Below are 16100 nucleotides of genomic sequence, written 5' to 3'. Positions count from 1 at the left end.
TTGTATATTTTTAATTTTTCATCTCAGATTCACCTTTAATAGATGGTGAGTGTATTTTTCTATAGGAATCCCATGTGGGTTTTAGAACAGTTGTGCTTTTGTTCTGCCAGCCTCTTCTAGGATATCATCTATTTTGAAATTTCTGTAATACAGTATACAGTATAAGGGATACTTTCTACTGCCTTCAATTTCACTGCATTGCCTGACAATTTATGGGACAAAAATAATGACTTTACTTCAATGCTGTCCTATAATAATGTAATCTTTACAAAGTCATTTAAAACTATTAGGAATCCACATTTAAGTTAAAACTCAACCACAGTAACCATCAAGGCAAATAAATGAACAGAGATGTCAAATCACATATAACAGAAACTCCACAAAAGGCAGTTTACACAAACTCAGACAATGATAACTACCTCCTTATTTAAAATCCTGCTTCATGGCTGGCAAATTTTTTTTAACCTCAATTATAAGAGATATGCCATGTTCAGAAAGCATCCTGTATTCAGAAAGATTAAAACATGTGGAGGGGGTCTTAAAACCAAGAAAATGCAAAGAGCAAGTTTATAACTTAAAATGAGAACCACAACCATCTGGAAAGCCACAGTATCTATAGAAGGAAAAAGTACATTTTTTCTTACATGGAAAGCCAGGCCACTAGAAGGCTGCTTGTACACACGGGAATCCAAGTCTAAATGCCTGGTGTAATGTATCTTCAACATTTGAGTGAGTCTGTACATTACATTCTCCGGCAGACTGCACAGAAGGTGGGAGCCTTTTTCCTCACTTCCATTACAAAATGAGTTCCCTTCCAAGTGACTCAATCTTTCTTCAAATTTGTTTACTTTGACAGAGTAATAGTCACATCTTACTCTGTCCACAGAGTCAGGTTTATTCCCGATGATTCTGAAAAGCTCTGCTTTGATTCACTGATAAGTATAATAAACAACTCTTAAGTCACATGTCCTCCAGGTACACATGCACACACACAGTACCAATTGCCAATGAAGCAAAGATTTCTTTAAACACGAACCTGACCGCCCTCAATTGCACTCCTGCAAACTAAAATAAAAACTGAAATTTATAGGACACAAAACAAGCTATCATCTAGTGAACTTTAAAGACCAATAAAATGAAGAGTAAGAATTTGCTAACAATATTTATTTCATCTTTTGGTTTTGGATCTGAAACACTTTAGAAAATGAGGAACAAAAGAAATGAAGAAAGACTCTATGCCCACAAAATTTATATTAAGTTCACAGACTATACAACAATTATTAGGTCCATAAACTAAACAATGAAGCACAGAGAAAAGGGTAAAGTATATGAAATAGGCAGTGATGACAGAAAGAAGCAGAAAAATGTTCACCTTTAGCCCACAAGGCTGGTCTACAGCCTGCATAGTTCCGATAAGGATCAAATATGGACTGGTTGCTACATTCTTAAAGGGTCTCATGACTGCTTGTATATGTCACACATAGTTAATATCAAGCTGAATGATAAGCACCAGAGAAATCTTGTGAAAGTAGTTTTATGAGCAGAAATTTGAAGAGAACATTTATGATCTAATACTCCCTGCAAGCCCCCTCCCCCTTGAGCACTAAACATCTGCCCACCAGCTTCACACTGCAGAGTGCAGCTCTTTCTGCCCACAGGTCCTGTCCCCGTGCTACTTAAATAACCTTACTCTGAATTGCATAGTAAAATGTCTCATGTGTTCTTTCTTAACCCGCACGGCACACTCAGTGATCATGCAACAGACAGGCCCTGACTTAAGGGCAATCATATAGATGAACACTCACTGTGGCACTATGAATTTTTTTCTATCCTGCCAAAACACCACCTGCAGTAGATAACCACTCACATCATTCTGAATCATTCCCTGCCAGACTGCCTTGGGCCTCCTACCTGAACCTCTGCCGAGCCAGCTGCCTCAACCCTGAGAGCTTCCACCTAGCCAATTTTCTTCTTCAGTTACCAAGACTTGAGTATTTGCATATAGTATTACAGGTTAAAGAAAAGAAAAAAAAAAATCATTGTGAGCTAGTCTGAAAACCAAACCAACATTTAGAGTAACATCTCTGTGAGTATAAATCTGAAACTCTGAATCACCAGTTTATATTTAAATTTCTGAAATTCATTCTATTCTAGAGTTTGACTATACGCAAACAATGAATCATGGAACACTACATCAAAAACTAATGATGTAATGTAAGGTGATTAACATAACATAATAAAATAAAATAAAATAGAGTTTGACTATAAATATATCCAGCCTGAAAAACAAGCCCAACTAATCTCCTTGCTGTGAATATTTACACAGTTAAATTAATATACATTTAACAAATAAACTTCAAAATTTCAGTTCTAGCTAGTTTAGGAAAGGCTGTAAAAGGTAAAATAAGCACCATGCTTAATAAAATTCTCATCTGACTATCAACACAATTTAGAGGCCTCATCTCTCTGATGCATCTCTCTCTCTATAGAATCAATTTTTAGGAATTCAAATATGAAGTTATAAGAAGTCCAGGTGACTGAAACGATTCCATTTCAGAGATTCTCTGACTCAACTTGCTCTAAACTTTATAGTAATGATTGATGAGATTTGGGAGACTGAAGGGTAACAGAATATGCTACCACAAAATAAGCCTCTTTGGTATAAGGATTATTTTAAGAGAATGAAAAACAACAGAGCCAAGAGAAGCTCTGAAAACACAGTAAACGTTATCCTTTTGTAAGGGTAATTTACATTTATGAAGGAAATCTCATTTGTAAGAGTGTCTCCCTTTCAGCACCAGGAAGAAAAGGATGACTCTAAATCATAAGAGACTATTACAAGAGAATCTTATCAGTGGAGAAGGCACCTGGACTTAAATATGCATAATAAACCCCTTGTTTACCATGATTTTCCTGGTAACCTCCCATAACTAGCCGCTCCCAACACCACCCTCACTTTATCTGTCTTTAGCGAAGAAGGTATTTAAACCCACATTCTAAACCATCTCAGAGATTTGCTCCCTTCTCCCAGGGTATCACCCATGTATACAAGACTTAAGCATGTTGAACTTTTGTTGGTTTTTCTCTTATTAATCTGTCTTTTATTAGAGGTCTCAGCCAAGAACTCAGAAGGATAGAACGATTATTTTTTCCCTCCCTACAGGGTTCTGCCCTCAAAACAGCCTGGTGTAAGAATTCCCAGACTAACGGGGAGGCATACTGCCCATCAGCCACCACTCTCTAACCTAAATCAGCCCATCGAAACAACCTTCTTTTACCACAGCTGGCCACTGCCCCATTTTTATTTTTTTTTAAAGATTTTATTTATTCATTTGACAGAGAGATACACAGCGAGAGAGGGAACACAAGCAGGGGGAGTGGGAGAGGGAGAAGCAGGCTTCCCGCCGAGCAGGGAGCCCGATGTGGGACTCGATCCCAGGACCCTGGGATCATGACCTGGGCCAAAGGCAGACGCTTAACGACTGAGCCACCCAGGCGCCCCGCCACTGTCCCATTTTTAAAATTTCAAGAGCCACATATAATTTTTATGAAGAAGCTGTTTTGGCTGCTTGTTTCGAATGTTTATAGTTAATATATATTTAACAAATTAAAAAGTTTCAGATCTACCTACCATAAAGTAGGTAGCCATTCTTAAAAATATTTGCAACTTTATTTGCTTTTCTCATTAAGTTTACTACTGAATTGGAAGACAATTGAATATTTAAGACCTAAATTCTTGGTTTACAGTGTTCAATAACAAAAATTCAACTGAGTAAATTTTAAAGATCTAACTGCCTTTATTAATCAATTCATGAATTAGGCAGCATCCTGTCTAGCAAGTAGATGGGAGCTCCAAAGGGCTACAAGAAAGGAAAGGTTTTTAAAGGTAGAGAGGGGGTGGAAAAAAGAAAATTATTAGCGAAGAATCCATTGTTTTAGGCAAGGTCACCCTTCTAAGGGGAACTGAAGGGATCTATCAGATTTCCTAGTGCTGACCAGGAAATTCTCATGTTGACTGGTTAAAGGTTACATTTTGGGGTGGGGGAGGGGGGCTAAAACTGCAGTTAGGTTAGGTATTAAGTCTTGGTTTACTGACTTGGTGCCTTGACCTAAGTGACACCACTTTGGGCCTGTGGGTTCCTTTTTAAGAACACTATCCCCAAGCAGAAGGTTACATATTGGTTCCTGAAGATATCTTCAAGACACCAAATATGTGAGCTAGTAAAAAAACTTTGACTTGAGCACAGTTAAATCAGGAAATTAAAAACTGCTAAATATCAACATTCATAAAGACTGCAGCATACATATATCACACAAAAAGTAAATGTACAGAATACTAAGGCTATGTGCAAACAGAGAGTCAAGGAATTAACATTTGTGCTTTCAAAATTCAAGGCTAGACTCTTAACATTTAAGGGTTTTTATTTTTAAGACACTTGCAATAAACATAATTATTATGGAGAGTAATTAGATAATGGAATACAAATGAGAAACAAGCCCCATCACTTTTACCTCAAATTTTGAGCCTGAGAATGTTTTTTTATTTTTTAAGTAATTGAATTTCAATTATATTATGCAAAGTACCCAATTCAATTTCACAATGCAAAAAGGTTTGGATTTAATCAACAGGTACATTTACTATTCAAAGGAATTGCTACAATCTCCTTTTACTTATTCATTGGGAAATAAATGGGAAAAAAAAGTTCTACTGTCACTACTATGACAGTGTGGCTAAAGCACTACTGTATTAGAGAGAGATTCCTAAATCAGTTTGCAAAAAAGCTAGTCAGGGTAAAATGTTTATGTCAATATTAAAGCTACTCCCCACCGCAGCATTTTTGTAATCCGGGGAGAAATCTCAAATTCTTAACTGAGTGCTACTACATTGATTAATCTCCGGCTGATGCTCGGCTGTAGGATCCATCTGTTTTACTCACTGCTGTATCCCAAGTTCCTAACACTACACCTCATACTCCACAGGTTCTCAAAAGACATTTATTGAGAGATGCCTGGGTGGCTCTGTGGGTTAAGTGACCAACTCTTGGGTTTTGCGGGAGTCATGATCTCCCGGCATGGGGCTCCACGCTCAGCACGGAGTCTGCCTGTCCCTCTCCCCGCCCTCTGCCCCTTCCCTAAATCATGCACTCTCAAATAAATAAAACCTTTAAAGAAAAAAAGACATTTGTTGAATGAAGTCAACCTTTCAATTGGCTTCACTGTTTACTGGTCTCTTCCTGCTCCTATTCCTACTTCCTATTTCAAACCAAATATTACATTTGAAAAATCCCTGAAACTCCTTGTAGACTTTTAAAATTTGTCTATTTATGAAATTTTGAAAAAAGCCAGGAATGAACTGTATGATTTTTTTTTCAATCTATTTCAAAATGTACCAAGGCTACACTGAAAAATCTGCCCTAAGATTTTAAATGTCTGGAGATTGTGGTCAGGAAAGAATGGTAAAGCCAAAGCACCAGACCTAATAACTAAAACACCAGTTAGCTCCAGGGTTCCTTGCCTTTTAAATTTTACCTGAAACATAAAATTCATAAAATCTAAGGTAATTCTAATTTAAAATAGCATTTTAAAGCACTGGACTTACCATTATAGGTTATTCTTGGCTTTGTTAAACACATCACAAGATGCAAATCCATTTCATCTGAAGGTACAAATTTTGAGCATACGGGGCACTTAAATCCTAAAAAGTAAAAGAAACCCATTTTACTCATTTATTCTGAATAGCCAATTCCATTTTTTAAAAAAGCATCAAAGACAAAAAGCATTTCAAATTTCAACATGATACTTACAGTAATACACTACTTAATTGCAAGTTAGGTTGCAAAAAGAGTTTTGTAACTATAATAACTGACTTCAATCAATTTACAAAGACCATCCCATTTCAAATGAAACAAGTACAAATGAGAAGAATTAGGCTCAGTACAAAACTCCCATATCTTTTTCTAACGTATGGGTCCAATCATTCTTCTAATTTTTTACATTAACCTGAACTTCTGAATTTGTGGAAATTACCCTTCCCAGCTTAGTAGGGCACAATTTGAGTCACAAGGTTTTACAGCTAGACAGTACCTTAGAAACTATTCTATTCCATTGATCTTTTAAAAATTATTCTGAAATTGGCAAAATCAGGTCTAAAAGCTAAGACTCCCGTCTTCCAGTAGTGATCTTTCTCTCACACTATACTACGAAAGTCACAATGCAAACCAAAAATGGCATCAAATAGGGCAGATTTCCCAGTCAACTCTGACACTTAAATATTAGTTTCCTACAATATTCAATCTGTACTATTTGCCTCATGTAGTCTATTAAAAATAAAGTGGTATAGTGAAGGAGAGAATAGGCTATATATTCAGCTCTATCCTACTCCCTCACTTACCAGGGGACCTGTCCTATCTATGGTTTCTTGCGGTTGCCCTGCTGCCCTACTTCTCCCTCTCTGATATCCCGAAGCAGATGGAGCAGCACTGGACACCTGATTCAAGATAGCCAATTTATAGTTTGGCTAGGAACAACAAACCAGAAGTGGCACAAAAAGATGGTCTGGGCCAATCTGTTTTTCTTGGAAATATGACAAGAAACAGCAAGAGAGTACACTTGTCAGCTGTAAAGAGCTGAGGCAGAAAGGGCACCTGTAGGTTAGAGAGAGACCAGCGGCTCTGCAAGCTGAACTTGGAAACTAATGGCCAGCAGAGGAAAATGGTTTGCATGGAGATCGAGGAGCAGATGTGCAGAGAGGAGCGGAAGTGCCGTGAGAGACAAAAGCTAGTAAGAAGGTTAGTGAAAGAAACCAGTCCCTAACGCTGCCTCTGAGTCTGACAGCTCTATACTTCCAGCACACGTGTGTTCTTAGAGGCGCTCTCCTCCATTCACTGGGACTTGAAACTCACTGTGACCAAATGTGTCAGACTAGAATCACACTTCATGCAGAACTTTATACAAATCAGGAAAAGGTTCTGGCATGGGTACTTAATCCAGGTATGATTTTGAACACTGTTTTTACATTGTAGTAAATGCATTTTAAAAGAAAGGAAAAAAGGTATGTTTACTTCCCCTTCTTGAAAACCACCAAAATGAAAATGAAGAAAGAGGAAGTTCATTTAAAATGAAACTATAAACTAGCTATAATCCCCAAATACCAATATAAGGAAATTTAAGTCAAATGGGGAGAAGACTGAGACTCTCAAGTAGCATTCATATTTCAAGGACCAACCAACAATCTTTTGCTTGGAATTGTAAAAAAAAATTCTTCCCTTTAAGTTAAAAAGGACATATAAGAGGGAAAGAGGCAACCAATTTTCTAACTATTGATCAGAATCATCTGAGTACAGGCACATAAACTCTAAATTATCAAAGTACAATACTGTGAACTACTGAGAGCTATCCAACTGCTCACAAAGCAGAGCCAAACGAGAGAAAACTTTGTGCAAAGAACCACCTGGATTTCTAGTTAAATACAATAAATTAATGTGTTTCTTTCTCCTCCCATCTAAAATCCACTGAAATGAGAATAAAATAAAAATAAGATGAAGAACTTGAAAGGAGACAGCAGATGAGAAAACAGACATCCCAAGTGCCTGCGGAAGTCAATCAATTCTCACTACCTAATTCTCAAAGGACTCCAAAATCTATACCTCCAAGTGACTTCCCAAGACAATGGTGAAGCATGAGGTTAAAATCTAGATTGATTCAGACTGGAAAAAAAAAAAAAATCCCTAGATCCTCAATCCATGACATATAGCAACTACAAGAAACTACAGTTCCCCAACTATAGCAGGAGAATGAAGGCTAACTATAAAATAAAAGACCCAAAATAGAGTGACTTGAGGACCCCAGGCACAGCAATGGGAAGGGAAGAAAACACAGGAATAAAAGATCTATGTACAGGGGTGCCTGGTTGGCTCAGTCGTTAAGCATCTGCCTTTGGCTCGGGTCATGGTCCCGGGGTCCTGGGATTGACTCCCACATCGGGCTCCCTGCTCGGCGGGAAGCCTGCTTCTCCCTCTCCCACTCCCCCTGCTTGTGTTCCCTCTCTTACTGTCTCTCTTGCTGTCTCTGTCAAATAAATAAATCTTAAAAAAAAAAAAAAACTATGTACAGAAAAGGCCCCGTCTGCCAATTTCCTTTACTCTCTTTACCAAGAAACTGGTAGATTCTTCTCTTAAATCAAAAGGTCCCACAGAATAAAACATCAAGACCCTTGTCTGTGGATAAGCCCCAGCCTTAAACAAAAAGCTTCCAATCAGCTTTTCAGGGCCTCGCTCATAAACATAATGCAATAAAAGAAAAAATTTTGCATGGTTAAAACACAACACAGCAGAAGCAAATCCAAAAGACAAAAATATTTACAACATGTATTACAAAAAGACAATATCCTTAATACATAAAGCCAATCTAAAAAGGCTACACACTATACGATTCCAACTATATGACATTCTGGAAAAAAAAAAAAAACTATGAAGAAAAAGATCAGTGGTTGTCAGGGGTTGGAGGAAAGGGAAGGATAAATAGGTGAAGTATAGAGTATTTTTATAGCAGTGAAACTATTATGTATTGTAGATATATACCATTACACATTTTTCCAAACCAATAGAATGTACTACAGCAAGATGAACCCTAACATAAACTATGGACCTTGGGTATTAATGATGGGTCAATCTAGGCTCATTAATTGTAGCAAATGTATCACTCTGATGCAGGATGTTGATAGTTGGGGAGGTTGCATATGTGTAGGGATAAGGGTTATATGTGAACTCCTAATACTTTCCTTTTAAATTTTGTTTTGAACTAAAAGTGCTCTAAAAATTTATCAGTAAAAAGTTAAAAAAAAAAAATTCTTAAAAAACTGTGGAAAATCAAATACCAATTAGAAAAATGGGCAAAAGTTTTAAACCAGTATTTCACCAAAAGGATATTCAACTGACCTTTAAACAAACGAAAAACTGCACAGTATCAGAACTGAAGAAGCACCTTCCTCTTAAGTTCTTTTTCTTTATTCCCATTTTAGTGGGTTTTAGGAGGGAAGAGAAACACGTATTTAATTCACTTTATTTAACTAGAAAGCCAGGTCAGTTCTTTGTACATACTGTTTTCTCTCCTTAGGCTTTACTTTATTTCTACATTAAGGTATCACTACTTACCCCAGATTGGCAAAAACTCAAAAGCTTGACAACATACTGTCGGTGAAGCTGTGAGGAAACAGGTACTTTCATACATTGCTAGTAAGAATGCAAAATTTTATAAGCTCCATGGAGGGCAATTCGGCAATATCTTAACTCGATTATATATGTCTTTATCTTCTGATCCAGCGATCCCATTTCTAGCTTCTCACCCTGAAGGTATGTCCACAAAGCACAAAAAACCCATGCACAGATAGAGGATTCTGAGGAGACGGTAGAGCAGGAAGCACTGGCAGAACTGGCCTCCCCACTGAAATAATGGCACTGGTGGCGTCTGAGGGAACTCTTTTGGAACTCTGGAGGCTATTGAAGGCTTGCAACTTCCAGGGGGAAGTCCTGGACAGTACACTGTGGTTAATTTCACCACACTCCACCCCCAGCCACATGGCAGGCAGCAGTTCAGCCACCCTTCCCACCACACTCCACCCCCAGCCACATGGCAGGCAGCAGTTACTTCTTCTTTGAGCAGCTTAAGCATAGCTTGCAGGAACCAGGCTGGGCTAGAGGACTCTGTCCTCCAAATGCTGGGACCTTGCACTCTGATTACTCCTTCAGATCCAAGAGGTACAGACACAGAGAAGGGTAGTCATTGCTGTCAGATATTCTCCATTGTAAGCCCTCCCACTCTAGCTGAAGAAACCTCAAGGGGATTTAAAGGGCCTATGCCCTGCCCCCCTCTTTATTTCTCACTTTTCCCCCTTTTGGGAGCCCAACATTAAAAGACTAGGAGATTAAAAAACAACTATACATACAGGGGAAATTAGAAAGACTGTGTATACCCAGTAAGTCTCAGAGAAGACCATACGTTTTTACTTCAGGCTGATGATCCTCATCAGAGACAGCCTATAATACCCCCCCAAAAACAATAATAAAAAATAGCAGACACTGGGGAAGGGGGAAAATCTGATTTCCAAAATTACCACATTATTAGATTCAAATAACCAGTTTTTAGCAAACAAACAAACAAAACACACCCTAAGCATACCAAAACATAACATACAGAAAAAAAAAACCCTAAGCATACAGAGAAGTATGGCCTTTAAAGGAGAAATAAAAAAAATGAAACAGAAACTGTCCTTGAAAAACCTCTGATGGCAGATATGCTAGCCAAAGATTTTTAAATGCCTAGCATAAAGATGCTCAAAAAAATAAAGGAAGATGTAGAGAAAGTCAAGAAAATATGATCAAAATGGAAATATCAATCAATAGAAAACCTAAATAGAAACCTAAACAGAGACCATAATGAACCTAAATAGAAACTGTAAAAAAATTCTGAACCTGAAAAGTATAATAACTGAAATGACAAATTCACTAGAGTAATTCAAAGGCAGATTTGAGCAGGAAGAAATAATCCATGAACTTGAAGATAGGACAATGGAAATTATCATGTCTGAGGAACAGAAAGAAAAAAAAGATTGAAGAAAAGTGACCATAGCTTAAGGGACCCGTGGGACACCAACATGCAGAGCAACATATGCACTGTGGTAGTCCCAGAAGGAGACAAAGGGGGAGAGAGTATCTGAAGAAATAATGGCTGAAAACTTCCCATATTTGATGAAAGACATGAATATAAACACCTAAGAAGCTCAACAACCTCCATGTAAGATGAACTCAAGGGCACCCACACCAGGATACATTATAATCAAACTTTCAAAAGAACAGCAAAACAAAGGTGATCATCAAGGGATCCGAATATTCTAAACACATTTCTCATGAGAAACTCTGGAATCCAGAAGGCAGTGGGCTGATGTATTTAAAGTGCTCAAAGGAAAAAAGCCCTGTCAAGTAAGAATCCTATATCCAGCAAAACTCCTTCAAAAGTAAGGGAGAAACTGTAAAATTCTCAGATAAACAAAAGCTGAGGAAGTTCATCACCACTAGACCTGTCCTAGAGGAAATGGAGGAAATAAAAAAACACTAGACCGTAAACTCAAAGCCATAAGGAGAAATAAAGGTCTCAATAAAGGTCTTCAAGTCAAGGGGAATTGTTTTCCAGGAACTGTATTAAAGGAACTGCACCTGAGAAGCTTTATCCATTTATATCTGGACCTGATTCCAATAACAAGATCCTGGACTTCAAATTGATGCCTTAATGGGATGAGACTGTGTGATTGCTGGAAAGAAAGTGCATACATCTTACATATGGAAGGGATGTGAATTGTGATTGCTAGAAGGCAAACTACGTATACAGTCTCCAAATACAGTCGCTTTCAATTCCACGCACCCTGTTCCTCACATTAAGAGAAGACGACTAATTCTCCTCTCCTTAAATCTGGGCCAGCCTAAATGCTTTGGTTGATCAAAAGTGCACAAGTGATGTTCTGGGATTTCTGAGACAAATCTTAAAAGCCTTGCAGCTCCCACTTGACTTCTTGGAATGCTCACTTTTGGGATACTCCCTTTCAGAACCCAGCTGACATGCTCTAGGGAGTTCTGATCACATGGAGAGGTCACAGATAGGCATTTCAGCTGGAATGTCAGCTACAGCTTGCAGTGAGCCCTGAGCTGACAACCAGCATCAATTGCCAGGTATACTGGGTGAGCTACCTTGGATGTTGAGTTACTTTGAACTTTCAGATGACTCTAGCCCCAACTTCCATCTGCAACTGCTTGAGAGACTCACCAAGTGAGAGCTCCAACAACTGATTCCATTCTACTCGTAGAACCTCAAGAGATAATAAATTTATGTTTTAATTAAAGCACACACATACCCAGTAAGTTATGATGGCATTCTTTGGAATCGCACAATACTGTAAACATATAAGAGACATAGTGAAGAAACCATTAGGCATCTACACAATGGAATACATGCAGTTATAAAAAGGAAATGAGGAAGGTTCTCTATGAACTGATGGGAGAGATATCAAGGCTATCTTAAGTAAAAAAAGGCAATGTGAAAAAAGAATGCAATGTTATGCAAACTGCTGTGCAACAAAGAAGAGTAACTAATACATGTACATGTATGTATCCGCAAACAGAAAAACAAGGAAGGAAAACTTAAAACTAAGGTTTATATACATGTTGCCTGTAGGTAGTTAAAATGTGGTTAAAAAAAAAAGGGAAAAGGATACTCAAATGTACCTTTTAATAAAGGTTTTGACTTTCGAACAATGTTACTGAATACATATCCAAAAATAAACAAGAATTCGGGGGAAATCCCTACTAAAATTAAATATAGATGGAAACAAACAAATGTTAACTATATATCAGATACAAAGAAAATACACACATGCCTGTGCATGTGCAGGTACACACGTACGTATGTACACACACACACACACACACACACACACACACACGAGTTCAGTCACTAAAAGGACCTAGAAGCAATGACACCTCTATAGCAAAAAGCAGACTCAGGTTTGGGGTTTCTTAATATCATTCCTCCATGAAGAGAAACAAGAGCTCCTTGGAGAAAAATCAGAGTTATAGGTCTGGGGCAGGGAAAGTACAAGGTGAACCTAGACTATTTTGTCATGCCAGACTGAGGAAGTGCTCAAAAACTGATATGAACACATAAAAAGGCAAAGAAACCAGCTTGAAAGGGCTTCTCCTGGTCAGATCTGGATCTGAGAATCAAAATGGATAATAACATAACAGATCATATTATCTTACATTTAAAAAGAATGCAAAAGTATATATAATTACATTCGGAAAATATCAACCCAAGATCACTTAATTAACACATATAAAAAGGTACTCTTAAAATAGAGAAACTACCTGACCTCACGTTAAATGTTCAAACTTAGTATCACCGACAAAAGGACAAGCTGACATCTCTGCTTCCTGATGTGACTCACTGAGGACACAATACTTAGGTATACTTCTACCAAATATAACTAGAACCTCATTACAAGGAAATTTAGAAAAAGCCTCCAACATACAAGATGTACACCAAAACAAATTCACAGAAAAGTAGAAGTATGATAAAACTACCAACACAGGAAACAAAGAAAACCTCAGCACTGCCAAACCCTCAGAATCTTAAAAGATTTCGATTTATTTTTGTTTCTGTGTATTTATTTGATTTTGTTTCTACTTGTTTTGGAGTCCATCTTATACGTTGGAGGTTTTTCCCAAATTTCCTCAAATGTCCCAATAATTCAAGATGATACTGCATCCACAAAACAAGAGACTATAAGAACAGAGAAGTAAACAAAAGCTCCTGAAATAAACTTTTGATGAAATCAAGAATTAAGAATTCTTAACTAAGAATTCAAATAGACAGCTGAATATTAACCTGAGGTAATAATGATGCCAAATGATAATAACAATGAACATTTACTATGTACCAGGAAATTATCTAAGCGCTTTGGGTGAATTAACTCATTTATTCCCACATCCTTGAATGAGGTACTAATACAAACCCTATTTTATACATGAAAAACAAAGAATAAGTAACTTCACACAGCTAGAAACTGGCAATGCCAGAAATCAAACTGGGCTTCTGGCTTCAGAGCCTAAGTCCTCAACCATCACTCTGCACGTCTTTTTTAATCTCTCAGGAAATAAAACCAAAAATCAAACAGGAGATATAATAAATAATAATAATCAGAAGATCAATCCAGGTGGTCTAACATCCAACCAACTAGAAACAGACTTGAGAAAAAAGGAAGAAACTACCAAATGCATAATTTCCCAAACTGAGTTCATGACTATGCAGACTAAAAGAATGTACCCCATATAACAAATGAAAATAAACAGCCATACCAAGGTAGGGTACTGTGAAATAACAGAGCATTAGGGATAGAATAAAGTCTAAACGCTTTCAAAAAGAAAAAAGATGAAAAATATCTAGAACAGTTTCCCAGACTTTTAAATTTTTTTGCCTTTCATGATATATTTTTGGAGAGTCTAGTTAACTGCTTTTCAGAGTCAGAATGGCATTAGTCTTCTCAATAGCAACACCTAAAAGGAGATAAATGAAGCAGTAACTTTAAAATTCTGAAAATTATTTCACTTAGACTATATTCCCAAACTATTACATAGTCACACACATTGTCTCAAAGCATAGGCAAAGTATCAAAAACTTTCTTTCCTATGCACCCTCCAGAAATTTCTAGAACACATGGTCCACTGAAACAAAGGAGCAAATAGAAAAGAAAAAACAAAAACAGAAAGACACCAAGATAAAGGAAATAAGCTCTTTCACAGGAGAGAAGTGAAGGGAAATTCTTGGATAATGCGTAACAGGTCTAGAAGATATTTGGTCCAGATTGGAAGAGGGGAGTAGAGGATCCCAGAAGGAGAGGAAGAGGGTGAAAAGTGGTAGGGAGTGAACAGATAAAGTTTCTTGATGTGTTTTATCAGGAGGAAAACAGTATTGTGTTCAGACAGTTTTGGGAATTCTTTACAAGTTTGGGAAGAACTGATAGGAACTTAGAAAATCAAGTAAGCAAATAGATGGAGGCAATTTTTAACTACGAGACAAATACACAACAGGAAATGTAATCCACAGTCATAAACAATGAGTATCAAGCAGATCGTCATTTAAAAAGACGTTCAAAAGGTAGGAGGATAAAAATGAAGACAGGTGATATATATAAATCCTCATCTTTCATAATAAGCAGTTAACAGTCAACATCTAAAAAAATTAAAAAGAATATAAGCATATTATTTATAAATATGGAAGTAAATGTAGTAAGTGACAGCTACAAGTATTGAAAATGGTTGTCTCAAGAAAATAAAAACTGGGAGTTGGGAAGAGTTGAGGCAAGAGAATGATGATTTTTATAAGACGAAGTACTTTTTTTCAAAATATATACATATACCTTGATTTAATTTTACTTAATTTTTTAATTTTACTTAAATTGTAATTAAAAAACGATTTTAAAGGACGACATGTCTTCAGAGCACAGGACACGTGAGCCTAGCGAAAAAGAATTCTGTGAGAACATATCCCAACTGAAGCTGCTGCCTCCCCTAGATCACTTTCTCTGCCCTTTCCCCACACTGTTCTTCCCTTGACAAGTCTCAACTAGAAGTGACTCCATTCTTTGATGAATAACAACAAAAAAGGATTCAGTATGGGACCTATGCACTGTATGAATCCACCATATAAGGAAGACGAAAGCACTAAAAAGGCAGATGACTGAGACAATTTAGAGAACTCTGGAAACAGCTATTATATTTCAGCAAATAAATATGACAAAAAACCACAGAAGAACCGAAGAGAAATAGAAATAGCTAGTGACAACATCACTGACATAGAAAGCAGAGAGTAATGGAAAACAAAACAGAAATGACAGTCATCAGAAAAAAGACAAATTCATGGAAAACAAAGGCTAACTGCTTTTCCCATACAAGAGAATAGAAAAAAAAAAAAAACAGATCAAAATTATCAAAGATAGTAAAAAAAAAAAAAAGAATCCTAGTGACTATCTAAACAGAAAATATAAAAATAAAAATATAAGATGTCTACAATAATTGAGGAACAAGAGTGGCAGAAATCTTACTGGTCTCAGAATTATCCACAGAGTATCCAGATATTACTTTGGACACTTTTTTGTGCATGCCTGGGGGGCAGGGAGTCTTCAGAACACTTAGAAGGGGGAAAGAGTGGGACTCAAGAAATGTATATCCTCAAATATTCAGACTCAAGACCCAACCAAGAGATTAATAAAAAATTCAGGAATTTTTATTTTTATACACACACACACACACACACACACACAGGTAGTATGTACACTACTTACAATATTATTTAATTGAAGAAATAAGTGAAAACAACTGTAGAAATTATTGCTATTATTGCTATGTATATAAATATTAGAAATGTCGACAACGCGAAAATGATATAACCACCCAAATCTGGGATGAGAATGTCATGATCATGTTTGTGTATAAAAAGGACAAGGGATAGGCACCTGGATGGCTCAGCTGGTTAAGCGTCTGCCTTTGACTCAGGTC

At 37.0% G+C, this 16100-nt stretch overlaps 1 protein-coding gene across 1 annotated transcript in view; it reads right to left on the bottom strand.

The window, feature by feature from the left end:
* ZNRF2 (zinc and ring finger 2) overlaps window positions 1-16100 on the bottom strand; it is an 88928-nt gene that overhangs the window by 33517 nt on the left and 39311 nt on the right. The window contains exon 2 of the mRNA XM_021689654.2: window positions 5600-5695. Within this exon, the coding sequence (XP_021545329.1) occupies window positions 5600-5695 (96 nt within the window). The remainder of the gene's footprint in view (window positions 1-5599; window positions 5696-16100) is intronic.

This window comes from Neomonachus schauinslandi, chromosome 12 (genome assembly GCF_002201575.2).
Source record: "Neomonachus schauinslandi chromosome 12, ASM220157v2, whole genome shotgun sequence".
Classification (NCBI taxonomy): Eukaryota; Metazoa; Chordata; class Mammalia; order Carnivora; family Phocidae; genus Neomonachus; species Neomonachus schauinslandi.
Note: the sequence above shows the minus strand (reverse complement) of the source record. Positions and strands in the feature narration are given on the sequence as shown.